This window comes from Penicillium vulpinum (assembly GCF_028829585.1).
Source record: "Penicillium vulpinum strain IBT 29486 chromosome Unknown utg000001l_segment0_segment0, whole genome shotgun sequence".
Taxonomy (NCBI): Eukaryota; Fungi; Ascomycota; class Eurotiomycetes; order Eurotiales; family Aspergillaceae; genus Penicillium; species Penicillium vulpinum.
The window spans coordinates 5,283,596-5,309,035 of NW_026643241.1; the positions used below are offsets into that span (position 1 = coordinate 5,283,596).

The following is a 25,440-nucleotide window of genomic DNA, read 5'->3' on the forward strand; positions in this document are numbered from 1 at the left end:
CGTGATACTAGATTGAGTTCAGATCCTTGTTTCACGGGAACGATCTGGCGAGATACCCCGATCTAGATAAGACCAATGAGACTAAATTGACTACCATAGAAAAAAAGTACAAGAGCTCAATGCTTGTCAACCAATGTAGGTATTGCTTCAGACACAAAAATTACTTCAAGATGAATGTCAGTGCAGAAGTTAAACTTGGTATTAATTGTCGATTCTCCAGAGGAACGATATCAGAATGATATCTCTCGATAAACGATGGTGTGGTTTTCCCATCCATGAATATTCTATGCTATAGTACGTATCACATTACCCAACAAAGGGTAGTCAAGAGAAGAACGAAAAAAAAAAAAAAGTAGTGCGGCTGGTACAACGAGGGAGGGCCAGCAGGAACGCAATAGGCGGACACTGAAACCGGGAGCATGAAAAGGATAGAACAGGAGAAGAAAGACAGGAAGAGGAAGAGAGAAAAAGGCAGACCACAGAACTTCTATGGGGACTCCCTCAGGCAGTCAGGCCGCTCTGGTCCGACTCCCAGGTTGACGCCGAGGGTATCGGAGCGCTAAGACCAAATGATTCCTATCCATTTAGAGGCCACCACACATAGTCTCAACGATGATTCCAGTGATCTGGTAGGGGTCAGCGTTGGAGGCGGGGCGACGATCCTCGAAGTAACCCTTGCCGTCCTTAGCGCACTGGCGGGGAATACGGATGGAGCCACCACGGTCGGCAACACCGTAAGAGAACTTATCGATGCTACCGGTCTCGTGGCGACCAGTGAGACGCTCCTCGTTGCCCTCACCGTAGACGGCGATGTGCTCAACGTGGCGGGCCTCGAACTTCTTCATGGTGGCCTCAATAACCTTCATACCACCTTCGGCACGAGTGGCGTTGGTGGAAACGTTGGAGTGAAGACCGGCACCGTTCCACTCACCCTTGATGGGCTTGGGCTCGAAAGAGATGCGGACGCCGAACTCTTCAGCGACACGGTGGAGCAGGAAACGGGACATCCAGAGCTGATCACCCACTGAAAAACAGTTAGTCTCAAAATATTCGAAATTTTTGGGTGATTTAAAAAGAACTTACTATCGATACCGGGGCAGGGGCCGACCTGGTACTCCCACTGGGAAGGCATGACCTCAGCGTTGATTCCGGAGATGTTGATACCGGCGTACAGGCAGGCACGGTAGTGAGCCTCGACGATATCACGGCAGTAGACCTTGCCGGTACCGACACCGCAGTAGTAAGGACCCTGGGCACCGGGGAAACCGCCACGGGGCCAGCCGTATGGCCAACCATCAGTGCCGAGGAGAGTGTACTCCTGCTCCAGACCGAACCAGAAGCCCTCGTTGGCGTTGGTCTCCATCAGACGGTTGGCTTCGTGACGGTAGTTGAACTTGTTGGGGCTTCCATCGGCATCCCAGGTCTCGCAAAGGACAAGGATGTTGTCACCTTGACGGAAGGGATCGGGGTAGTAAGCGACGGGGCGAAGGTAGACATCGGAGTTGTCACCGGGGGCTTGGTTGGTGGAGGAACCGTCGAAGTTCCATTCAGGAAGCTCATCAACACTTGTGACGGGCTTGAACAGAGTCTGTGCGAGCGATTCAAGTTAGTGAGTTGTTCCAAAAGAGCGCTATCTCACGTGACGGCGGGTGGCTGCGTCTTATGCTAATCAGGAATCCCCGTGCACAGGGCTTATCGAGGCCCGAGAGGAGATTCCAGATAAGAACATGCAGCAACCACCAATCCCCAGTATTCGTGTTTAGTCCCAGGAGATAAGAGCCTGGGGAGGGAAAAAATCAGATTGAGATGAGTCATACCTTTGTCTTAGAGCGAGTGCCACCGTTGGAATCAATCCAGACGTATTCGGCCATAACGGCACCACGCTGGTCGAGGTTCATGTACTTCATGAGCTGTTTCCCATGTCAAGTCAGTATATGTCATTCCCCACTGGCTCGAAGGCCATTGTGGAAATCCAAATCAAAGAATCAAACGCACATTCCCCGTGTTGGAGACGACAGTTGCAGATTCAGAAGCCTGTAGAGAAAAAGAGGTCAGATTCTATTCCACACACACAAAAAGAGATTGACTCATACCATAATGAATATGGGTATGTGTGTTGTTGGTTTAAAACCGGGTTTCGATGCAATCAAGCAATGACTTTTTGGTAGAGAAATCCCGAAGGAAAACACGAAATGTGATAGCAAATAGAATATGAATGAGAAAATCCAAAGGAGGAGAGAATGAGTTTTAAAGATGTGGAGGGGCAAGGGAGGGATGATAACCTTTTGAAAAAAAAAAAAGAATTTAAATTTAGTCACTGACTTTCTTTTTTGGGATTTTTGATTTTTTTTTGATTTTTTGAATTTTTTTTGGGAAAAATAGGAAGGCGCGGCTCAGCCACTCCCCTAAATAGGTTAAGCGTTGTATTGTAACTGTAATCAATTGTAAAGCTTCCGGCCCAATACAGGGTACCGATAAAGTACCTCATACTATAGGAGGTACATCAGTATTGTGCGAGTCGGCAATTCTTCTCCTGAAACCGAAACCAGTAGGAAAAGCAAAAAAAGCCCTCACTCTATTTTAGTACTTTTTTGTACTTTGTAGTAAATCTTTCCTTCAATATAACATTTTTAATGCCTCAACATCGTAAACATTTTATTATACTAACTAATATGTCAAAAGCACCCTTTTTTTTTATTTTATTTTACTTTCTTTCACAGCCGAGGAAAACGCCATAGCCTGTGAAATTTTGGAAGTTTCAACTTCTACCGAGTTCAACGCCACTCTTTTACCTCCGTGTCATCATACTCGCATCATCCAGATGCCTTTCGCCGGTCCCCGCCGAGGGATCGACTCTTATACCAGTTTGATTTGTTAACATTTGAATCTAGATGCGACTAGCTCTACCGTTTTCTGCGTATTCCGTACAATGTAGTAGGTAGCTCTTCTCCAGACTTTCACCTCCGCATAAAACGAGCTGTTCTACAAAACCGCTCCCGCCACCCGAACCACTCAAATCTCTGGTGTCTGCTGACTGGCGATAACCCTAACTAGCACCCAATCGGCGGTCTGACCTTGTAATAAAACTCAATGAAATTCAATAAGATGGTCAATCCTTCATCTCCCGTTGGACCGATAAGATATATAGGCACTAAAGTATATGGCTGACAGGGGGATGTGTTAGATGTAGCCGAATATAGCGCATGGCCTTGCCCAGATCTGGTGTTCCTATCCGGTGTTCTCGCCGAAATATAGCTCCTCCACATCTTATCCGAAGATTCATGAGATAACACAGATTCCCCAACGTCAAATGTAATTATCCGTCAACCCGGGATACTCTCGGTGATATGGTCACACTTCTTAGCAACTGGCGCCAGGACCTCTAGGCCGAGCGCATATCAGCTGCAAATGCCGCAAGTGCATATAACATAGGGAAGGTAATTCGAGATCAGAAAGAAAGAAAAAAACCAATGTAAATTCTAGAACCCTTATTTCTTTTACCCGCTAAATTGTAATATATTAATTATATCTTTTTATCACGCGCGCGTCGCGAGAACAGCGATACTGTACAACGCGAACGGCTAATTATTCCGCGGTTTCTGATATCCACGGAGCTATCACCAAATAACAATGGCGCGATTTGTTATCATGTTTGAGGGCTGGAATCTTTAGCTTTCAGTATCTGTGATATTTGTAGTATCTGTAGTATCTGTACTTTGATACTACAGATCTTTTGTATATCTTGTTCCTGCAGGATAGACAGGTACCCACAGATCAGTACATATGTACTTATCACGCGAGTCGGACCGGTATAGAGTACATCCGTTATACATATGTAATACAAAGGTCCGCACAAACTCCATTGACTGGAGAAGCCACGCCGCAACTGGGATCGATCAAGTCATAGTTGGGCCAGTGGTGGGGACCGTGGCAAAACGTTCTCGAAACCCCCGTTGATTCATCGATTAAACCAATCAGATTGCTGTTTTCGGGACCGCCCCGACACCGGCCATGGATAAGAGAATCAAGGCAGTATTACAGGCCGACAAGGCATTTTAGTTATTCATATGTGTGATATCAATTATGTACTGTAGAAGTCACGAGTTCGGGTGATTTTTAGGTGTGTGAATTCTTAGGTAAGAGGACTCGAACTGAAGTTTCATATTCTTCTATATTCGTGGGCACACAGAGAATATGAAATATGCATCTCGGGAGATTTAGGTCAGGGATTCTCTAATAAAAAGTGGCGACGAGATCTCCTTCCCCCGTATTTTCTCCGGCAAATGGAAGACTGGCAAATATCGGGAGTTTCAGGAATCTACAGTGGCTGAGGTCCCGATCTTCAGCCCTGTCCCTCATTTCTCCAGGTTTTTGGTTGTATATATATAAAGTCTTAGTACGGAATACAATACCAATCTATAAGCTTAGAGTCCATATCTAAATCTGTCTGAAGAGTTTTGCCTTCAGCTGGGTATATTAATAGCATATTAAAATAGCATGAGACATCTAGATTCAGGCTTAGTCACCGGCCGAGCCCGGGGGCTGTGCGGTTGTACTGTACCAATAGAGTACAAAGTACATTCTCTACTCCGTATAATGTGAATAATAAAATGCAAGTTCTTCAGGTATGAGATGCAAAAGAAATGAGAGATATAATATCCTGCATACAATACTCTCTCTGTATGAATATCAAATATCAACTCTCAAACCCCCTATAGATCGACCCCCTTCTTATCGTCCCTCTCTCATTGGTTCTTAATGCCAAGTTGACAAACCACGCTGACTAGAAAATCGCACATTCAACTGATATTCACGTAATTGCTTTCTCCTTATTTGCCGAATCGATTAAATTCAGGTCAGAAGGTCCATATATTACCAGCAATAGCCGAATTCCTTAAGCTACAGACATATTTCTGAGCGTTTTATAGGAAAACTATGCGGCAAAATGCCTCAAGAATGTTCAAAAGCGGAATGAGGGGTGGACATGACACATAGATATACCAGTTTGATCTTCAAAATCCAAAATACATGTTTCTGATACAGATCATCGGCCTGTTTGGAATAGAGTGGCCCCCATGCCAAGTCTATATACTACTTCCTGTTCAGCCTGTTAACCAGGTTTAGTTATCCAAATCTCAAATAACTTGGTAAAATCCACATATGAGTCAGAATGAAAGCAGATGTTGTATAATATATTTGAAAGGGAAACAATGGAAAAATGAACATAAATCTTGGTTCCTTATTCTAGGCACGGACTATGATGTTAGATAGCTCCATATAACTACGGAGTAACTGGGGGGCAATTATAGAAGCCTCAAAAAGCGCCCATTTACGGTTAATCACACAAGTGGTTGGTGTTAAAGCCTCGTTGTTTCATGTGAGTTGGACTAAAATTCGAATAATGCCTTATGAGTCAATAAATAATACCACTGGCATGGTATCCCTTGCACCTGGCAGATCCGTTCACCGGGTACTCCCTACTCCGTGAGATCTAATGACTCGTTTATTGCAGCCTACAAAGGAGGGTACGAAGTAGGGGTCCAAGTTATATCTCATCTGGACATCCTGATTCAGAAAAATAAAAATGAAGACATCTACAATTGTTTAACATGATGCCCAATTCTGTTAAATGCAGATACAATGCCGATACTGATCCATATAGGCACATCTTCGTATTCGCTCTAACCATTCAGTCAATGTCGATCCAGTACAACCTGCCCTATTTGCACCCGATTTATAGTTCCATGCTTTAAGTAACAGCATCTATCGGCCTTGAGAGGTATGAGCTAGCCACCAGAAGTGACGCACAATACAGGCACGGTCCGTAACCCCGCAACATATTTAGGGCCTAGACTTATCTGATCGACCCTGAAACAAACTGTCACATTTACTTAGGTACTCCTGCATAGGTACGGGATCCATATGAGAGATCTGTATTTTGGAAAGATCCTTTCAGCTGTATCTTCTGGGAAGTGTGAAGAAATACTGTGTCACGTTTAAATATATACGGTGGAGGTGGAGGTGGATGTTGAATGTGTTGAATGTGGAATGCGATAAGACGAATCAAATATATAGTTCACATGTACTCCATAATCAGCAATGATAACTCAGATAGCACTGCTCCGTACCTATACTTGTGTTTATTCAAAGAAAATATGCTGTGGCTTCATCTTTGGAAGGCAAATATCAAACAGCATCTGCGTACTACGTACTATGTGCTATTCGCTGGCATTTGCTATCCACATAGGGAATATAAAGACGACTTTTTCATTCACCCACACTCTCCTCCTTTGATTTTTTTCTAGTCATCTTGGGTCGTCATGACTTCAATATCAACTACTCCCTTAAATTTATATATATATTCATCTTCCATAAACCTCAGCATTGCTATTCTCATCTAGGCGATGAAATGGCGGGTAGTCTAGGCAGACATATAGAGGTACAGCGGGCGGATAATGGTGTCCACTTTGATTATAACCATTAGAATGATCCATGGAAGAGAGAAAAATAAAAGAACTTCTCACTGAGCCTCCCAATGTTCTCGTGGAACCAATCCTAACCAGCTCGAGGCAACTGAGTGCATCCGCATGGCTTCCTCCTGGTATGTGATATCCATCTAGGAGAAGGTGTTCCCGGCTGTATTCGCATTCATGGGAAATGAAAGGAGTCGATGCTCAGAAAGTGGCCATGCTACACCACCGTGGGTGCTTTTAAGAAGTGGACATTTCGGTACAAATTGCTAACACGGTCAGCTCTTCTCTCTGTCATCCAGCAGGCCCATTCTATCGTGTCGAGAAAATGTCTTGCGACTCATGTAGGGGGAGTCGAAGAGAACATCAAAACACCATTATTTGCGAGACAATAGCGCACAGTGGAGTATGCTGATTCTAGAGTAGTGAAGATACAGTTATCTCTTTCCTCATGATTTCGTCTACACCCTATATTCAGAGCTAGAAAGCCTTCATAATATCATGAAATTCGAACTTATTTCATAATTATATATCGCTAGTCACATTGCGTGATCTAGTATTTGCTTGAGATTATCTAGACTTTAGATATTAAGATCTCAATCAGGTAAGAACCAATGACAAGGTAGTCAACCAGTGGCTCATACATTATATGAGTCGTGTGGCAGAAGAGCCCTGGAGCAGCTTGGGTGGTGGGGCTGTCCCGAGTGCAGGCTGCTACAGCTAGCAAGGTCTTACACTAACCACAGTGGTCATTGCAACCAATATACAACTGCACCTTAGTGGTTTGTATATCAATGTCAAATGTGAGTGCGTAATTGTGAGACTAGGAATTGCCTTGGTCTGCGAATACAAGAATATTGTATCTCATGCCACTGGATCTTAGCCATTGCCAGCCCGCTGTTGCATCCAGCGCAATACCCACTCAACTAAGATGCTCAAGTCTTGCGAAACCTCAAGCACTCTAGCAATCTTCTTTTGTACATCCTGAAGCCCTGGATCAAGGTTATCCATACCCTGCATTTCAGTGTCGCCACCTGTCTCATCATCCACTAAACCAGCAGTATCCACAACTGAGATCTGGCCGTTCAGCCCGACTTCAAAACAAATTGCGATTTGTCTGGGGGTTTGAATGAATTGAGCGGTTTCGGAGTTCTCGTTGTAGTTCCTCTGATCTGTGATGAGTAACATGAGAGCAGGCGATTGGCCGAGTTGAATACGCAATGTCACGTCGACTTTGACGTCGTCCACAGACAAATGATTCGGACTCTTTCCTCCACTGGAGGGGGTTGAAAGTTCAACACTAGAGTCATTTTTGCTACCATCCGAGCTACTCAGACCGAGCAGGAGATTCAACCTCTCCTCGTTAGGATCATCGTTGTTCAAGATTATGGGCCCGTCGTGGCCAGCGAAGAGGTCTGGGGGTTGGACAGGAGGAGCGCGGGTATTTTTGGGGGTGGCATTTGAAGAGTCGGCCGTGTTGGCCTGGTCCTTGGAAGGAACATGGAACGTCTTCCGAATCAAATTGGCTAACACGGCATATTGCCGGAAGATCTAAACTAGGTTAGCCAAAGTCAATATTGGACGAAGACACACATACTGGAAGGATATCTGCGAGCTGTCGGGGGTGCGAGAAGGGTAGATCACGGATGGTGCAACCAGTAATGGACTCAAAGGATTGGAAAGTATAGTTATGTTGTTTCTTATATTGCTTGCCATTTGAGTCAAAAGCATGCACTGACATCCGGCGCTTTCTACGGCCAATTTGAGGGGAGGAAACGGGTAACGTCATCGGCGAAGATTCCGATACCAGCAAAGCATCGTACGTGATCATCTTAAACTCCTGTGGTAGCTGCATACCAAGCTGACGATAAATCTCGGAGGCTGCAAGAATAGGGACGTCGAGTGCAGGCTCAAGTCTACCGACAAATCGGCGGTTGGGTGGCGATGATTCTAGCATGCTAGAGTCCAACGCCATGGGGTCATGGTTGCCATGGGTCAATCGCATCGTCTGCGGAGGATCAAGCCAGTTCACAGACCCAGCAGCACCATTTGATGGGAGCAATTCGGTGCTTTCACCTGCAGTAAAAGCTTCATTCCCAACCCATTCCTTTGAAATGCGCAGGGACGGATACCCCTCTTCGCATTCAATCATGACAGTCCATGACTTGCTTTGATCATCCAATTCGCCCTTTGAGCCTTGACCGTGTTGTGGGTCAATCTCCATAGCATCCGGAGATGGTAGGCTCTGCTTTGCATCCAGGACTTTTGCTTGCTCAACCCAATATTGTAAGCCGAGCCCGATTCGAGTCCCCTTGTGCATGGTGGGACGTCCGAGGACACCTGCGCAAAGATGCTGATACTCGCCGCCATACTTCCCATTCTTGTTCTCTTCCACCCAGATCCGCCTGAAGTTCTCTTCGAGATTCTCCAAGGCCTCAAAACAATTGACCTCTTGGCTGAGTTTGTCAAGTTTTGCAAGCCATTGGAGATTTTCGTGGAACTCTTGGAGTGATCTCCATTTACCACATTCAGCCTCCTCCGGGGACTGGGCGAGCGTTCGTTTCAAGACCGCTGTAGCTTCCTCGCGCCGCACTCCTTCCGTGTATTCAGGCGTGGCATATCGTAGACTGACATCTTTGACGACATCTTGCCCAGCGTAGAAATCAATCTCAAGATCGACAAAGTTACCAGCGATGTTGAGATTATCGTCCTGCCAAATGGACTCAAAACCTTCCAGCCGACTCAGCCGTTCCACGCTTTCACGCGAAACTCCTCTACCAGAGACCCGGGCTCGTAGAAGCTGAACGACCTGCTCGACACGATGTCTCTGCTCTTCGTCATTGTCGCGTGCGACTCCAAGCTTGATTCCCTGCATCCCGAGGTTTTGGATGTCGCTCTCGTTCATGCCCGCACCAACAAGACCATCATGCACTGCAGGAGAAGGACTGATGCCAGTATACCCACCAAGCGCCAAGAGAGCCGAAGGCGAGCTGAAATTGACAGTGTCGTCAACCCCGCCAGGGACGGCGAGGGGTGTAGCGTATTGATGGGACGAAATACTTGTGTGATGCGCATGTGCAGCAGGCCCTGAGGCTGTCGGTGTTCTCATTGAAGGCGATTTATGGGCGAGAGATCGCGATAGAGGAGCGGAGGATGGGTGGGGAGAGGAGAGATGGGTTGGCGTCGCGCCAGGTTTGGCTGAGGGAGTCGCCATGGTAAAATGAAAGGAATAGCCAGAACAGAGTGCCAATAGTAATTGAAAATTAGATATAGCAGATCCGTCCGAAAAAATTGGGTATCATAAGAAGTATTGAAGCACAAAACTAAAGAAAGCCGGGTATCGTTGAATGCGACTCAATTCTTACCGGCGCAAGTGCCAGTTTTGAGAATGCACGAGGGAAGAACTGTCAAAGGAGTATATAGATCAATACCATGACGCATCCGAAGCTCCCCCGTTCCCATGAACACTGCAATTAACAAGCACGATTTGTTTCCCAATGATGTTCTAAACAGAGAGCTCCCCGTCAAAAGAAGATACGATCACGTGTGTTTGCACTGTTTGCATTCATCGTCATATCTAAGGTTTGCATCAACACATGAATGAATCAGGACTACATCTGTACTGTTGTTGAATAAGTGTGAACCAGAATGTACAAAAGAAGTTGTATTATGAAAAACACACAAAAAAAAAAAAAGCAATTTCCAGCAGTGTAGGAACGAGTTTTCCGATGCAGCATAAGGTGTCGCCCTTGATACCCTGGATATCCTAGCTTTGGCGATGATGATTCTCGTATGTCTACAGGAATCCGTAAAATTCAGCAATCCACATATCCCACCAATTGACCTGATATTTTCACATGTACGTCGCACCTGGGGGCCATTCTCCCGAGTCTCAATCTTCCCATATAACTCTTGAACAATCGACATTAGAACACACTTTACCCACACACAGCAGCACGTTCCTTGCCTCTTGCTCTTCTTCGGCACCCAGAGAAGTCAATATAGGGAAATTGACATGAAGGCGTTAAATGTCGCATATGCCCACAAAACTGCACTTGACCGCCATGTCTTTCAATGGTGGTGGTGTATCCAACTGGACTTTGGTGGCTGCTCCTGCTACTCATGCCGAAGCATGGTGCATGCGGTGTGTCAATTCCATTGCGAACATCCCCGCTGGCTTATGCCAGAACTCCACGGCCGGTATTAAATGTCAATACTGTCATCTGCAACATCAAACTTGCACACCTCCACCATTGGTGCACGCCCGTGTGCACGACCTCATCATCGCGCAATGCCAATCTTGCCCATTGGAGCCAGCTATCGCTGCTTGGGATGGCCATTTGACCTACCATGAGCTTGATCAACTATCTACCCGCCTTGCAACCAAGCTCGCAAAGCTCAAGATAATACAGCCTGACAAAATAGTACCTGTTTTGGTGGAGAGATCTGTGTGGGTTTCAGTCGCCATCCTGGGTATCTTGAAGGCAGGCGGTGCTTTTCTTCTTATGGATATCTCATTTCCAGATGAGTATGTTAAACAAATTTGTGCAAAGATTGAAGCTCCGCTTGTTTTGGCATCCATTCGTCAAGCCTATCGTGTGAAACCACCAAGTCCACTTGTTTTAGAGGTGGGAGCTAATACACTGTTGGCTGATGATGAGGAAAAATGTACACACCTTCAGTCGGCTTACGCACGACCATCTGATGCATGCCATGGTCTTTTTACCTCCGGATCCAGCGGGAATCCTAGAGTTGTCGTTATAGACCATGCTGCGGTATGCACTGCCTGGGCACAGCCGGTAGCCACTCAACTGATGCTTTCGTCATCATCTCGGGTCCTTCAATCTAATTCCCATGCATTTTGTGCTTGCGTTGTTGAGTACCTTGGGGCCATGATCCATGGAGCTTGTCTATGTATAGCTCCAGAGCCGGGCCAAGGAAATGATACAATGAAAACCATTCGGGAGTTGAACGCCAATTTTATCATCCTGACTCCCTCTGCATCTCGCTTACTGGATCCCAACCAGGTCCCCTCACTCCAAGTCGTTGTTTTAGCTGGCGAGGCGCTGGGCCCCCTTGATCTAGAGAAATGGCAAGGACGAGTGCAATTGAAGTGCATGTATGGATTGGCAGAGGTTGCGGCATTCGCCTTGCTTGCTGATTTGACCAACCTTAACTCAAACTACCGGGAGATTGGAGTGCCGATGCATACATGGAATGCTTGGATCGTAGACACCAACAATGTCGAAGATTTGGTACCACCCGGTGGGGTAGGTGAGCTGCTGCTAGAAGGTCCCAGTCTGGGACGTGGCTATCTCAACGATCCTGCTTGTACGGCCCAGAATTACATTTCGGCCCCTTCATGGCTCATGCAGATTCGACCCACGGCGTCACATGGCTATCGCTGCTTGAATACAGGGGATCTTGTTCGCCACTCCCCCAACGGAGCACTTGAGTACATCCGCCGAAAGGATGTAACCGAAGTAAAGATCCGAGGGCAGCGTATGGACCTTACAGATGTTGAAAGACATCTCGCCCGACAGTATCCTACATCTACTCAAGTCATGGTGGATATTATCATTCCATCCGATGATATTGGCCACAATGGCATCATGTTGGTTGGCTTCATCCATACGGAGTCCTCACATCACAATATGCAAAACAAAAACGATGAAATATTTGCTTCAAAAATTGAGAGTCGTGCAAAGGCAGCCACTGTTCTTTCTGCCATGAAGGAAGCGCTTCCTACATTCATGGTCCCAGACGTCGTTGTTGTTCTCAACCGGATCCCAGCAACAACCTCAGGCAAGCTACACCGCGATCGACTACGCCGCCTAGCCTCAAGATTGCCTCGCAGCACTTTACTGGCGTACGGCGATGTCTAGCTACTAGATACTGATAGGTGCTTAGAAAGGCTTGCTAAGTAGATCATTGATGAAGCTTGTGTGTAGGCTCTACGTGTTGTGCTCGGGGAGATGGTGGTTGCAGATAGACCGGTAACACATCAAATGGATTGAATCAACTTGGACTACATTCGGAGTAAATATGTATAATGGTTCCCTTAGATGATACATATCAAACCTGCCTTCTGTATTACAGCTGCAGAATTAAGCACATCTGTTCTTCCTCACAAATACCAAAGGACGACGTTTATTTTGGCAATTTTCAAAAATAAGAAACGCCGGAAGCTAAGACGGGACCTCGGGAAATCCCGAGATACCGAACCTTATTATTAACAGGCCATTTCAAGGTTATTTGGAACCTTGGAAAATACAAGAAGCGAAAGCAAAGAACTCAGAGGAATGGATTCAATATGGTTCGAAATTCAAAACAAAATCCTCCTTAATCCATGTCTCACCACACAAAAAATGGAGGAATGTTGCGAATTACAAATGGGCAGCATTGAAGAAGAGGACGAATCGATCACGAAGTCGAAGTGGTCCTAAGAAGAAAGAGAAAAGAATATCAGATGAGATGAGCATGAAATAAACATTGCACCGTACTTACAATCCAGGGGTGGGGACAGGGAACGTCTCCAGCATGCTTGCATACCATGTCGCAATCGCAGGTTCACAGTGGTCAAATTCATCTTTAATCATGTCCAGGATAGTTTGTCGGAAAGAGAGAACTGAAAGGTACCAGGGTAAGCTGACGTCAGAGTTAGGATCAAGACGAAGGTTTTCAAGGGCACGGTGCGCAAATTGAGCAGATTTCGGGTGCAAAGTGCCATCAGGACGAGCACCAAGAGGGGCCGGTTTTTGCATCAAGCTACGTTCAGTGGCACAGTACTGAATGTAGGCAGATTTGTCCAACTAGATCCCTCGATTGTCAATTATTGGCACACAAAAAGGATCAAAAGCAAGGGAGACTCACTCCAAGCTTCCTGGCATTTAGGGCATGAGTTTCGGCATGGGACTTTACCACGGAGTCGAAGGCAGCACAAAGATCCAGTACAGCCACGGCAGCAGCCTGGATAGTATCAGTGTCGTGAAGAAATTCGACAATTTCGGTCGCTCCAGAACCGTACTCCTCGTTAACCCAGAATCCTTATACTCACTCCAGCAAAGCATTTAGTTCGAATCCATGGCCACGGATCCCCTCGTACAGCTGATTCGAAATAAGCATGACACAAAACCAAAACGGAACTATAGTCCACTCACCATTTGGCATTTGCTCCGGACGGGGCAACAGCGCTGACATAGTTTGGACATGACGGCATCCCAAACGCAGTTCACCTTCAAAGGCTGCTTCCAAGCAGCCTCATTCCATTCCCGCAAGGCAACACGAAAACAGGATATACACCAACCTGTTTCGGCTACAACTGGGTGCTTTTTGAGTTTTTGGTGGGAGCCTTGACTACCAGCTAGCCTTTTGATAGCGGCTGTGGTCTGTTTTGTCGCTTTGGTTGGGGGTATAGGACCCCTTGCTGCCCGTTTTGCCTTCTTAGAAGGCATGGTAAGTAGTAATCAAATGAATCTTGAATGAGAGGGGAGTAAAGAGACGTTAAATTGATAGAATAACAATGATGAAAAGAAACGTGGAAGATACAGGAAGAAAAGAAAGGAGAGAGGCATAGGAACATGAGCCTTCGTCTTGATGGGGTAAGCAAAGACGTGTCGACAAACAAACAATACGTCAGATGGGAAGTCTAGTGTCACTGGCTTGGCGGGGGAAAGACCATTCCCAGATAAGAGGATGATGCCTCATGATAACCAAGGCACTGTCACCACCTATACGTTGACTGGTACATTTCTACCAGGTGAATCACCAAAGTGGACGCCCCTCTAAATCTAATCCTCCTACGCTTTGCGAAGAAAAACACGCTCAAGTATTCCTTGATAGAATTAGCCAAGGAGGTAGTGCTCCCAAGTCCGCCCATCGCAATCACAGTTGCAAGCCTAATGAAAGTGGCGACGGGTATCTGGCCAGGTATTAAGTGGGCACATCATGGACTTTGCAGGCGTTGAAAGTATTCTTGGTGTCTATTCAAATGTGTCTATTCGGGTTCTATCAGCCAAAGTGGAGAGTGTTGGACCTCTTTCAGACTGTGCAATGTAGGCTCAGCAATTTGAACCCGGGTACTCCCTGTCTGAGGTTCAGTCCACGACCCTGGTATTTGGTGGCTCGTTTGAGCCATAGTATTCTGTACATAGTATGTAGAATGATAGCCCAGGTCTTCACACCAAGTAACCTGCTCAGTGAGGGTCATTGCCGGAGGATGCTCGATCAGCTGTGCAAAGCAGTGTTTTGGCTTGCTGCTCACCCTTATCATTTGCTGCTGAGAATTGAGCCTCGACACTTCTTGTTCAAGAGCAAGGCAGCGGAGGTAGACCAGGGTAGTTGTGACGAAGACTCACAGACACCAAAGAATATCCTCATACAATGCCCACTTTACGCTGAGCTTCGCGCGAGATTGTGAGGTCAACTGGGAAAAACTAGGCTCGGAATCATAGAGACGGACTGAATATGACAAGCTCATGTCAAACCTAGGGCCACAGGCCACGCGCTACGTGGTCAAATTCATGCACCGAACAGGTCTTCTTCAACAGTTTCAACATTTAGGGCTCGAGTAGGATGACGACAACAAACAACAGCCAATAGGCCTTGTGCCCATAGACCTAGGTGTGGAAGACGATGAGTATTAGCCAAGGACGATAAATGAAGATGTGGAATAAGAAACTTAGCTAGAGTTGACAACCATGCCAAACAACCGGCTGAAGAAACCACACCATCAATTGAAACCCAGACAGGGGGAGGATACGGAGGACAGGAGAGGAGAATAAAAAGCGAGAAGTGGGAATATGGGAGATACATGGTGCAATCAATCGCATTCATTACATGTTTCTTATGTATGTATAGATTTTTGGGCTTACGAGATGCAGGAATAGGCTGATTCCACACTTTTTTTTTTTACGGATCAGCATCTGCATACTCTCTGCATGGGATCCTAACTCAGCGTTTTGGCTTCAATTTCTTGCTTCGGTTTAATGAAGCGCCTGCATAGCCATATGCAACTATACAACATAGACTGCAACAGGTGAATTGATCTTGATTGATTGATTGATTATCACTTGCTGTCAGAAAGTGGGAATTCCTTTCATCAAGAATAGTTTGTTATATCCTGCCTTTAAATGGTATATATTTGTAAAAGCCCTAATCTAGGCCTTTGAGCTGCTTGGTTTGTGAATAAGATATATTGTTGCCTGATGAAACTGGCATAAAATTAACATCCCCAGTTCACCTTTCTTCTGGCAAATATTCACCGCCTTTGAAACCGCCTGCCATTTCCAATTGAGCTATTATCCAGCTCTCTCGGATGTGATCATATCCAACCTGCTACCTAATTGCTCAATTATTCACTGCCAAATATCTTGCTATATTCATATATATCTCAATGTTTGCAGCAAGAGCATTTGGCCAGCAGGCTCGGATTCTTCCCAAATGGACTCAATTCCGTTGTGTATCGACATTGGAAGGGTCTCCGCACATAGTATGTGATTGTTGTATCTTATAAAAGTCCCCATTGAAGCTAAATTCTTGATAGTATGTGTTCCCAAATGCTGAGCCAGCAAGCGGAACCCACATATTGTCACTGTTGCCCTCCGAGCCAGTCAACCCAGATTTGGCTATCGGAATCTCGACTCAACTGCCACCAACAACAGATTCCTTTAAAGAAAATCCAAAATTCTTGAATATAGTACAAGAAGCGTGCTCACAATACGCACATGAAGATCCCGATGCCAAGTCCCAAGCACAGGTCATGGTGTCTGTCGCTGGGGCGAACCTGAACTCAGGCGGTGTGTTATTAACCGGCCAGCGCGGAAGACGTCGTGGAGGCGACTCAAGAAGTGGTGCTAGTGGGCAAGGTGGTGCAGGTTCTGGTGGACGTGGGGGTTGGATTCATGTCTCTGACCAGAGACGGCCGCCTGACTATGGGCGGATTGCTTGGTACGGGCTTGCCTGTGTTTCAACAGCACATTTTATTCCATATGAGACTTATGCTAATGCCATTTAGGCCTGAGGATATGTTCGGAAGCCTTGAGGTGGATGCCAATGGTCAGTTCGTTGGAGAAAATGGCAATTATCAACCAAGTGGTATGTTTCCCGACTATATGGGACTTAACAGGCCAAGCTGATACTTAGCAGGTACCTATCGTATCCTGACCCGAGATGGAATGTAAGTATCCCCCTTCTTAGATGTTCCATCCTATTCATATTCAATGTTAATTGATTGATATAGTTTCGGATTGAGTCCTTTCCTCAGAGAAAAGCTGGTCCAGAAGCTCCGAGAGCTAGAGAAATGATCTCTTCAAAATTTGGGCACCTTGCCCATGGAATTCTCTGTACAATATATCTCAACCCTCAAACCGGCATTCGGTTGCTATTGAACTGCTCGCGCATGTCTTTATTTAACTAGAATCCTCTTGCGCTTGGGCTGTTCTCAACCCATCACATGTTGCAGGCTAATTGAGCTTCCTTATTTATGGAGCTGAGCTCGGTCGATGCATTAGATACTAGTGTGTCGCCTAGTGAATATGGTTCTTTTATATTATTATCTTTTCTACTTTGACAAAAAGAAAAATATATATTGGTCAAAAGTATGGCCGAACAAACATAAAACCAAGGTACAATTATTTCTTGAAGAAACTCGTAATCCGCTGCGATCTATCTGTTGCCTTTGTTCCACTAGACTTCTTCATAGGGCTATTATGTGTAGCACTGCGCAACTTATTTTTCTGCGGCGATGGCCCCGTTGGATCTGGATTGACCTTTCGCTTCTTACTTTCCTCTGTGACACCAGGGGCCTCTGGGCTATGCTCCCTTTTGACAACTGACACTGGGTTTGGGGCATTATTCTCGCTCTGTTCCAAATCCTTAGTTGGGCGGTCCTCTTCAATCATCTTCACCTTCGGCAACGCAGTCTCCTTCGTTTTCACATTGGCAAAGAAGTTTGCGATATTGCTTTTGTTTTCCTTGCTGTGGACAGGCACAATAAAGTTCGGGGAATTATTCCCAACTTTCCCAACCTCTTTGGGAACAGGATAGCACTCTAGTTCACCTTCATAGGGCTTGAGAATTGATTGGAGCTCCTTTGACCAGGTCTTTTGGCGGGGATCCAGCCATTTATTCATCGCGTCACTCCCAGGGTCTAGAATGACGGGCATACGTTCATGCAGAAACTTTAGGTAGGAATTAGAAGATGTCGTGATCACTGTGTATGTGTAGAGCTTTTCGTCAGAACCTGTTCAAAGTAACTGTCAGCCCGATTAATGCTTTATATCAGAAACGCCTAGACATACCCTCACAGGAAACACAGTCCCACAATCCAGCGAAGCACATCAGCTCCCCGTCTTTGCGCCGGATAAAGTGTGGAACCTTTTCTTTGCCCCCAGGCCCCTTCTTCAGCCACTCATAAAAGCCTTGGCAGATGACAATGCATCTCTTTCGTCGCTTCATGGTAGTCCACATCCCAGAATCTTCAATCAACGAGTCATCGCGACAGTTAATCGTGCGCATCATAGATCCGTAATCCGGTTGGCGCTTCGTCCAGAATGGAATGAGACCCCATTTCATGCTCTGGAGCTTGTATTTGATAACGGTGCTGTCTCCTGGCTTAATATCCAAGTTCGCATCATCTTTCCCCTTTTTGAGATCTTGGTTTTGGTGCTCGTTATCGGCATCTTGATGAGCACTGTGGCTCCCTGTATCGGCGATATCAGCGCGATAGACGGCGCCGAAGTTGCCCGGTGCAAAGTTGTATGTCTCTCTAACTGCATCGTCATCCGGTGCTTCATCCACTTGCATGCCTTGCTCTTGTAGACGATGTTGGATGTACGCCAAGCGCTTGGGACCGTCAGCTGGCGGACAGGCTAGATCCAGGAACCGTGACATACCACGCCCAAAGCGTATCGCCCACACATGATCAGCACAAGCCACTAGATCTATTCAATGGCGACGCCTCCGAGGTCAATGCTGGATCAAACCAGTGCATTTTTCAGACAGAATGGGCGGAAAGGCGAGTGCATACTCTAGCGGGCGACGTCATATGGCGGAGCGGAGCTTGGACCACTAGAAAACCGAGGGCGGACTCTTCATCAACTCACCCTATACCTACCCGCTCCCTCTCTATTCTCTGCATCAATTTCCTAGGTTGTATCGGACAACCACCCGCTAAATCAGAATCAAAACTTGCAATCTTAATCCGATACCCACTCGCACACTCCCAATGTTCCGCGCAGTATCACGGCGCACAGGCGCGCATGCCGCAAAACTTCTACAACCACAACCAAAGAGTCTCGCCCACTCAATACACATCAACAGCACCACCCGACCAACCCTCCAACCCCGAATCAACAATGGCAAACCACTTGCAGCCCCCTACATCTCCGGTACACGGCACCTCACGATCCTGCAGAAAATCGGCCGCAAATACCGCGAGGCATCTAAAGGAATCTGGCGCAAGAACCCCATCCTCATGCCACTAGCAATCTTCTCCGTTGTCGGCGGAGCCTTCATCTTCGCCTACATCTCCTACGTTGAATTAACTCGCGTCGGGCCGCAGTACCACAAATTCCCGCCGCCTGTGGCCGACGCTCTCCGCACGGCTATCTATTACACCGATATCGATCTCAACCCAGCCAAGGCGATGAAGTCGTACAGAGAGGCATTGCACATAGCATTTGAGATGGGCATACACCCATACTCGGATGAGATACTTGGAATCAAGCTGCAGGTCGCCATGATGCTGGAGAAAGCTGGACTTGTTAAGCCGGCGATTGATGTGTTGGAGCGAACGAAGAACGAAACTCTGGCCTGGGTAGAGGAAGTCACAGCAGGGAACGCTGCGGCGGCAGCCGAGAAGGTGAAGCAAGCACAGGCGCAGGTGCAAAAGACCGCGGCCGATGTCCAGGTTAACACCGAGGCGATCCAGGAAACTGAGGAGGATCTGAAAGCAAGGGCGCAGTACGAGGCTCGTCAACGAGATAAAGCGCTCAAGAAGGTCGTCGGCATTGCGATGAAACTTGGTGAGCTTTATTCCAGCGAGTATATACAGGACGAGAAGAAAGCCGAGGCTGCGCAGGTCGCTGCTGTGGAGATCTGTCTGAAGGAAATGCACCGTCGCCAAAAGCTGGGACTTCCCGTTGGAAGCTCTAACAGTGGCGAGGGGTCAGACGGCGAGGCGTGGCTGAACCTCACTGAGATCGCGACGGCATTGGCTGAGCTTGCCGCTACATATACCGCCAAGGAGCGTTATGAGCTGGCCATGCCGTTGTACATGCGTGCGTTGGATTTGATCCGCGCCGCTGAAGGAACTTCCATATCTTGCAAACAGGTAGTGCTGCTGAACGATGTCGCTACCGCCCTGGTCGGCCAGGTTCAACTGCCTGCCAAGTCTCAGCCGCAGAAACCTGTTACAGCGGAACAGACTGTTGAGGCTGCCCAGAAGTGGGCGGAGAAGGCCATTGAGGTTGCGGCGCACATTAAACCCCCGATACGTGATGAGGAGTGTGACATTACTTGTGTTGTTGCTACGTATAACTTGGGCGAGCTTGCTGAGCTACAGAAGAAGCCAGAGGTCGCTAAGCAACGGTATACTGAGGCTAAGGCGTTGGCTGATGGGATTGGATATGAGGAAGGGAGTACGATGGCCAAGGAGGCTTTGAAGCGACTTGGAAAATAATGGGTAGATTTGTGAAGGCCTCTCTGTTTAGCCTGATGTACATTATGACGAACGTTGGAAATAGAAATCTCAACACTACTGTATATTTCTCATTTGACGCTGCTTGAGGTACATCCGGCGGCTATCATAGCATACCTTACATGGGTAACAAAAGTAATAAGAAGTTACATGAGAACAGAGAACATTGAAGATATTAGTACACAGACATACGGTACGATGATTTTTACAAGAGATTTTCAATATTGAAAAATAGGAAACATTTTGATGCCTTAACTGGTATTAGAACATCACACATCTTGCACAAGATTCCATACATTGCGGATCCAGTAAGCTAGACATGTCAGAAAACCTTCAGGCCGGGGACATCTCAGTCCCGGCGAGAAGTGCTTCATTGCTCGTGGCTCATACATCCCAAACCAATGCTCTTCTGGCCGTATCTTTTGAACTTTTTTTCAATTCCCTTGTCAATAGAACAAAAAGAGGCCCCTCAAGCTCCGATACAACAACTCAAATCTATGCGCGCGACATAACACCCCAGGCACGGATCTTGTTGTCGGTGTAACCGGCGAACAGGGTCTGGCCGTCAGCGGACCAGGCCAAGCTGATGCACTCGGGGTCACGGCTCTTCTTGCCCTTCTCAACGAACTCAGGCTTGAGCTCATCAACCTTGGACTTCTTCTCGAGGTCGAAGATGGTGATGGAGCTGCTGGTGGCAGCGCAGAGCCAGTAGCGGTTGGGGGAGAAGACGAGAGCGTGGATCTCATCGCCAGCGGAGAGGGAGTAGAGGTGCTTGGACTCGTTAAGGTCCCAGAGCATGGTGGTACCGTCCTTGCCACCGGAGGCGCAGAGGGATCCGTCGGGGGAGATGGTGACGGTGTTGATGTATCCGGTGTGACCGATGTGGTCGGTCTGGAGACGGCAGGAAGCGAGCTCCCAAACCTAGACGCGGATCAAATGTTAGCGTCGATACCCTCAAAAGAATGTCAAGTGTTCAAGGAAATTTTTTTTCCAATCCTTCTCTCGTTCAATAGAAAAACAAAAAAATTGTTGCTGTGCCCATCAGGCAAAATGGGTGAAAAATTGTCTCATGGCCCCGAAGGGCTCTGAAGTAGCAAATACGTTTATGCAAACATCACGCGGGCAAAGCAAGGCGGGAAGGAAATTCTGTAGGGAGATTCGGAATCGATAGCGTACCTTGACGAGCTTGTCCCAGCCAGCGGAGACAATGACGGGGTTCTGGGGGTTGGGGCTGAAGCGAACGCAGGAAACCCACTCGGTGTGGCCCTTGTCGGTGATGGTGAACTTGCAGTCACCGAGGGTGTTCCACAGCTTGATGGAGCGGTCACGGGATCCGGAGACGATCTGACGGTTGTCGGCGGAGAACGAGACGGACAGAACATCGTTGGTGTGGCCGACGAAAGTGCGGGTGGTGTTACCGGTAGAGAGCTCCCAGAGACGGAGAGACTTATCCCACGAGGCGGACAGAGCGTAGGCACCGTCGGAGGAGATCACCTATAACGCAGACAAGACCATCGGTCAGCCAAAACCATTCCATCTTTTTTTTTTTTCGTGTAAATGCGCCATCCAAATTCCATCTGTCGCATCCAATGGCTTCTGGGTGTGGTTCATTCGGGAGAAGAAAAACGTACACAGTCAGAGACGATGTGCGAGTGACCCTCGAGGCTGCGCTTGGGGTAACCGTAGGCCTGCTCATCACGGGTAAGGTTCCAGATGATCAGGGTCTTGTCGCGGGATGCGGACAGCAGCATGTTGGGGCTATCATCAAGCATTCAAGTCAGAATTGTGTCCCTTTAAAAATTCAATCCCCGATCGGGATAGATCACTCTTACTTCTCCAGGGAGGTGGCAAGGGAAGTAACCCAGCCATTGTGGCCCTCAAGGGTGCCGCGAAGAACCAGCTGCTCAGCCATTATGGGAATGAGACAATGAAGGAGAGAGAGGGATGGGCGGAGATTGTCGTTGACTCTGGGGGGGAGGTAAAATCGAGATGGGAGGCAGACGTGCCCGCTCAAGCCCTAAGCCGCTTCGCTGCTCTCCTTGTGTGGTTTCCGTGGAGCCCTAATACTAAGCGAACACGTCACATGACTTGAATCTATACAGAGGTCTCGACTACGATGTATATCGGAGAATAAAGAATTGAATGTCGATTGGCATTGGAGTTTTCTCTGTCATATTTGAAATTAACACTTGTTTTATTTTTTCTATCTTAGCCCGTGAACTCTACACCAATTGATTCCAGTATCATCAAATATACACCATTCTTAATTCACGCCTCCTATGGACAATATGACCACTATGACAACTATAGTACAGTTTTTTTTTCAATCGACAAACTTCCAGAGTTCAATCTCTCCCATAGACCCTTAGGAGTTAAACACCTGAACATCAGGCATTCTCCCCAAGCCACCGCCACCGCCAGTCTTCTTATTCTTGGCCTTCTCAAAGCCAGTAGCACTCTTATCACGAACATGTTCTCTGAGCAGCGCGAGAACCTCGGAATTCTGCCAGCGCGACGGAACAGGTCGGTAAGCCGCCCTGAAAGCGCCAATAGTTTGCGCCCATTCACCGCTCTTGGCACTGGACTCCTTCCAATTCTCGGTGATGGTATCCTCCTTAGGAGCGGAGGCCGAGATCTCCTCAGGCGGATCTTGCGTCGCCCAGTAGTAGATGTCCCAATCGTTCTCATCGAGGAAGCCGTCGTACTCGACGAGCTGATCGTAGTCCATCTTGCCCAGGTAGACGTCTGCGAAGGTGGAAAGGAGCAGGTCTGACTCTAGGATTCCGCGCTTGCGGCTTTGGTCTGGGGTGGAGCTGGTTAGCTTGAATGGTTCTTCATATATTGAGGCACCAGATTCTGGGCTTAAGCATTGAGACCGAGGTGCCAAGCATGCATGGGAACGGGTACTAACATAGCAGGCGTGCCCTCTTCGTGGTAAGATCCTCTCCAACTCTCTTCAAAGGCTCAACCTTGAACGTAATACCCTCCATCTCACCAACGCCAAGCTCCGGCTTCTGCGCCCCGTCATCCTGGCGACCACCAGTGAAATGCTCAATCCTTCCGGGATACGGATCAGACGGTCTGTAATTGGGATCGACTGAGTTCAGCATCTCCGGTGGCGCGGGCTTCTTGCCGACATTTGGGAAGTCCTTTGTCATGGTGGAGGTAGAGTGAGGCACGAATTGGTTCGGGGGCTTGTTGGCCTGGTTTGCGCGGTGAGCTTTCACCTCGGGAGCAGCTTCATCGCTGCCATCTTTGAGGCGTAGAGCTGTTGCGCCGAATTGGCGGTTTTGTCTTGCGATTGTGCTTAGGGAGGATGGCACAGGTCGCGCAAGACGAGAAAGTATACGTGGGGCAGACATCCTGTTGCACAGTATCCTATAGAGAAAGGGTTGGGACTTTCTTTCCTCTAGGGATAAGGAGTTGGCGTTGATGGCTCGGCCTTGACATCATCCGGCGTAATGGGCCCGGGGAACCGAAAGCTCCTGCAATGCCCGGTGTTTGTTTTGTTTGCAAGGCTAAACATTCCACTGAGAGGCTGTTGATTACACATTTCTCGACAAAGTGCAGTTCTTTAGATTCTATCTTTCTATTGCGGTGTTTCTGGCCTTGGAATTGATGCCATTTTATATTTTCTATTTGCCTGTCTATTGTTTATGTTTAATTACTCAGACTGCTGCCGCAAGATATCGATCTACGCAGTAGATGTATACAACATACACAGACCTCACACAGACATCCAAAGCTCCCTCCAGGGCTGCTCATCAAGATACCTAATATATACCTAGGCAGTGCTTTACCGGCATAGCTGCCTAGGTAGATATATTCCATCCACGAATACTCGGATAATACCTCACTGGACGAAAAAAGAGCCTGGTAAAGCATAGCTAATCAACCAACCCCAAGACATCCATAAATCACATGCAAGAAACATAAAATATTATTAGCGCCAGGCTGCAGAAAGCATGGTGTACATTTTATATCATTGAGATCATGACTGTTTAACAGAATGCCACTCGACATTAGAGCAAAAGGATTTGCAATGCAACCGCTGCAAAACCAAAAAAAGAACCATCAAAGATGCAACCATTCCATGGACCAGTAAATCTAGATAAGGTGCTTAGATCTGCAACAACCAAATAGTCAGTAACAAGTTCCACCATCCACCACAACCACAATTCAACATACCTGAAGTAAGCCCTCAGATAAACAACCTGCCAAGCACCAAGACCAACAAGCATACCCATAGTTCCGAAAGCGAACCACTTCACGCGCTCATTGGTGCTCTCATTTGTATCACGCAAACGCTGCTCACGCGCACGCAGGTACTCCATCTCAGTCACGATATCAGCAACCATCTCCTCGATGCGGCGGAGGTCTGTTTCAACGGGCTTGAGCTTCTCCTGCGATTGGATGCTGTTCCAGTCGCGGGCGTCGGCGCCAATGTCGACGTCGAGTTCGATGGAGCGGCTGGGGTTCACGATGCTGTCTGATAGGGTGGAGTTATTTTAGCATCACTTTCTCTCTTTAATTCTGGAATTTGTCCTGGTGGATTGGCCGGGTTGTTCGAAGGGGCTACCACTTACTGTGGCCGACAAGCTGGTTCTCGAAGCAGACGTCGAAAGCCGTGTCTGCGGGCGAAGTGAACAGTTGACGCGTTTCGCCGACAACATCCTTAGGGCGACCGTGGTCATTGCCCATGGCGTCCTTGATCTATATAAAGAAAAGAAAAGTATTAGTCGCGATCCACAATTCAGCAATTCGGCGGGTTGGCATTCAAGTTCCAGCAGACGTAGGAAGAAATCCCATCTACATCCTGGAATAATTCCACATACGTGAATATTGACTCTCTGGCCATCACCTTTCGTACCGCCAACAGTGGCAGTGACAACGACGAGCTGGTCCTTCGAGACGAAGTTGCGAATGCATCGCTCGTTGTTGCCGCCGCCAGAGGTGGCGACGAGGTCGAATTTTAGGGCGTAGGTAAGCTGCACAAAAGCGAAGAGGAAGCTCAGGATGGCCCTCAGAGTGATTGGTGAGGTGCCCATTGTTGCGGCGTAGAATTGGCGGTTGTAAACACAGATACTTGGTGCTGTTGATGACACCTGGTAAGGGGAGTGTGGATTAACTTTGTTCCGGTGCTACGGTCCAGGGTCTATACTTCGACTGAAGGTTTTATCGTTTCACACAGCAAATATTGCTGTAATCTGATTGTATCAAATTTATCCAAGTCGATTTCGTACTACATATTGGAGTCATTGTGTTTAAAGA

At 47.4% G+C, this 25,440-nt stretch overlaps 9 protein-coding genes across 9 annotated transcripts; 3 read left to right on the forward strand and 6 right to left on the reverse strand.

The window, feature by feature from the left end:
* Window positions 1-584: 584 nt before the first annotated feature.
* Window positions 585-2,096, reverse strand: glnA (glutamate--ammonia ligase; the record flags this gene model as incomplete). The annotated part of the gene is made up of 5 exons (XM_057249598.1): window positions 585-1,024; window positions 1,084-1,588; window positions 1,818-1,910; window positions 1,996-2,034; window positions 2,094-2,096. The coding sequence occupies 5 exons, from the start codon at window positions 2,094-2,096 to the stop codon at window positions 585-587; spliced, it is 1,080 nt and encodes a 359-aa protein (XP_057114030.1).
* Window positions 2,097-7,349: 5,253 nt separating this feature from the next.
* N7479_001902 (RNA polymerase II mediator complex middle subunit MED1) lies at window positions 7,350-9,684 on the reverse strand (the record flags this gene model as incomplete). Its single annotated transcript, XM_057249599.1, has 2 exons — window positions 7,350-8,021; window positions 8,068-9,684. 2 exons carry the CDS (start codon window positions 9,682-9,684, stop codon window positions 7,350-7,352), a joined length of 2,289 nt encoding a protein of 762 aa, XP_057114031.1.
* Window positions 9,685-10,534: 850 nt separating this feature from the next.
* On the forward strand, window positions 10,535-12,355 carry N7479_001903 (non-ribosomal peptide synthetase; the record flags this gene model as incomplete). The annotated part of the gene is made up of 1 exon (XM_057249600.1): window positions 10,535-12,355. The coding sequence occupies one exon, from the start codon at window positions 10,535-10,537 to the stop codon at window positions 12,353-12,355; it is 1,821 nt and encodes a 606-aa protein (XP_057114032.1).
* A 624-nt stretch (window positions 12,356-12,979) lies between these two features.
* N7479_001904 (uncharacterized protein) lies at window positions 12,980-13,924 on the reverse strand (the record flags this gene model as incomplete). The annotated part of the gene is made up of 3 exons (XM_057249601.1): window positions 12,980-13,282; window positions 13,344-13,516; window positions 13,627-13,924. Coding segments are annotated over 3 exons (774 nt in total), but the record flags the coding sequence as incomplete, so codon positions are not given.
* A 1,940-nt stretch (window positions 13,925-15,864) lies between these two features.
* N7479_001905 (uncharacterized protein) lies at window positions 15,865-16,774 on the forward strand (the record flags this gene model as incomplete). Its single annotated transcript, XM_057249602.1, has 5 exons — window positions 15,865-15,960; window positions 16,015-16,418; window positions 16,486-16,565; window positions 16,617-16,647; window positions 16,711-16,774. 5 exons carry the CDS (start codon window positions 15,865-15,867, stop codon window positions 16,772-16,774), a joined length of 675 nt encoding a protein of 224 aa, XP_057114034.1.
* Window positions 16,775-17,101: 327 nt separating this feature from the next.
* Window positions 17,102-18,362, reverse strand: N7479_001906 (SOS response-associated peptidase; the record flags this gene model as incomplete). Its single annotated transcript, XM_057249603.1, has 2 exons — window positions 17,102-17,712; window positions 17,771-18,362. The coding sequence occupies 2 exons, from the start codon at window positions 18,360-18,362 to the stop codon at window positions 17,102-17,104; spliced, it is 1,203 nt and encodes a 400-aa protein (XP_057114035.1).
* Window positions 18,363-18,696: 334 nt separating this feature from the next.
* N7479_001907 (TPR domain protein) lies at window positions 18,697-20,151 on the forward strand (the record flags this gene model as incomplete). Its single annotated transcript, XM_057249604.1, has 1 exon — window positions 18,697-20,151. The coding sequence occupies one exon, from the start codon at window positions 18,697-18,699 to the stop codon at window positions 20,149-20,151; it is 1,455 nt and encodes a 484-aa protein (XP_057114036.1).
* Window positions 20,152-20,664: 513 nt separating this feature from the next.
* cpcB (40S ribosomal protein RACK1) lies at window positions 20,665-22,081 on the reverse strand (the record flags this gene model as incomplete). The annotated part of the gene is made up of 4 exons (XM_057249605.1): window positions 20,665-21,090; window positions 21,346-21,663; window positions 21,801-21,927; window positions 22,002-22,081. 4 exons carry the CDS (start codon window positions 22,079-22,081, stop codon window positions 20,665-20,667), a joined length of 951 nt encoding a protein of 316 aa, XP_057114037.1.
* Window positions 22,082-22,534: 453 nt separating this feature from the next.
* N7479_001909 (WD40 repeat-like protein) lies at window positions 22,535-25,217 on the reverse strand (the record flags this gene model as incomplete). The annotated part of the gene is made up of 5 exons (XM_057249606.1): window positions 22,535-22,971; window positions 23,081-23,547; window positions 24,358-24,658; window positions 24,756-24,882; window positions 25,005-25,217. The coding sequence occupies 5 exons, from the start codon at window positions 25,215-25,217 to the stop codon at window positions 22,535-22,537; spliced, it is 1,545 nt and encodes a 514-aa protein (XP_057114038.1).
* Between the last annotated feature and the right edge of the window lie 223 nt (window positions 25,218-25,440).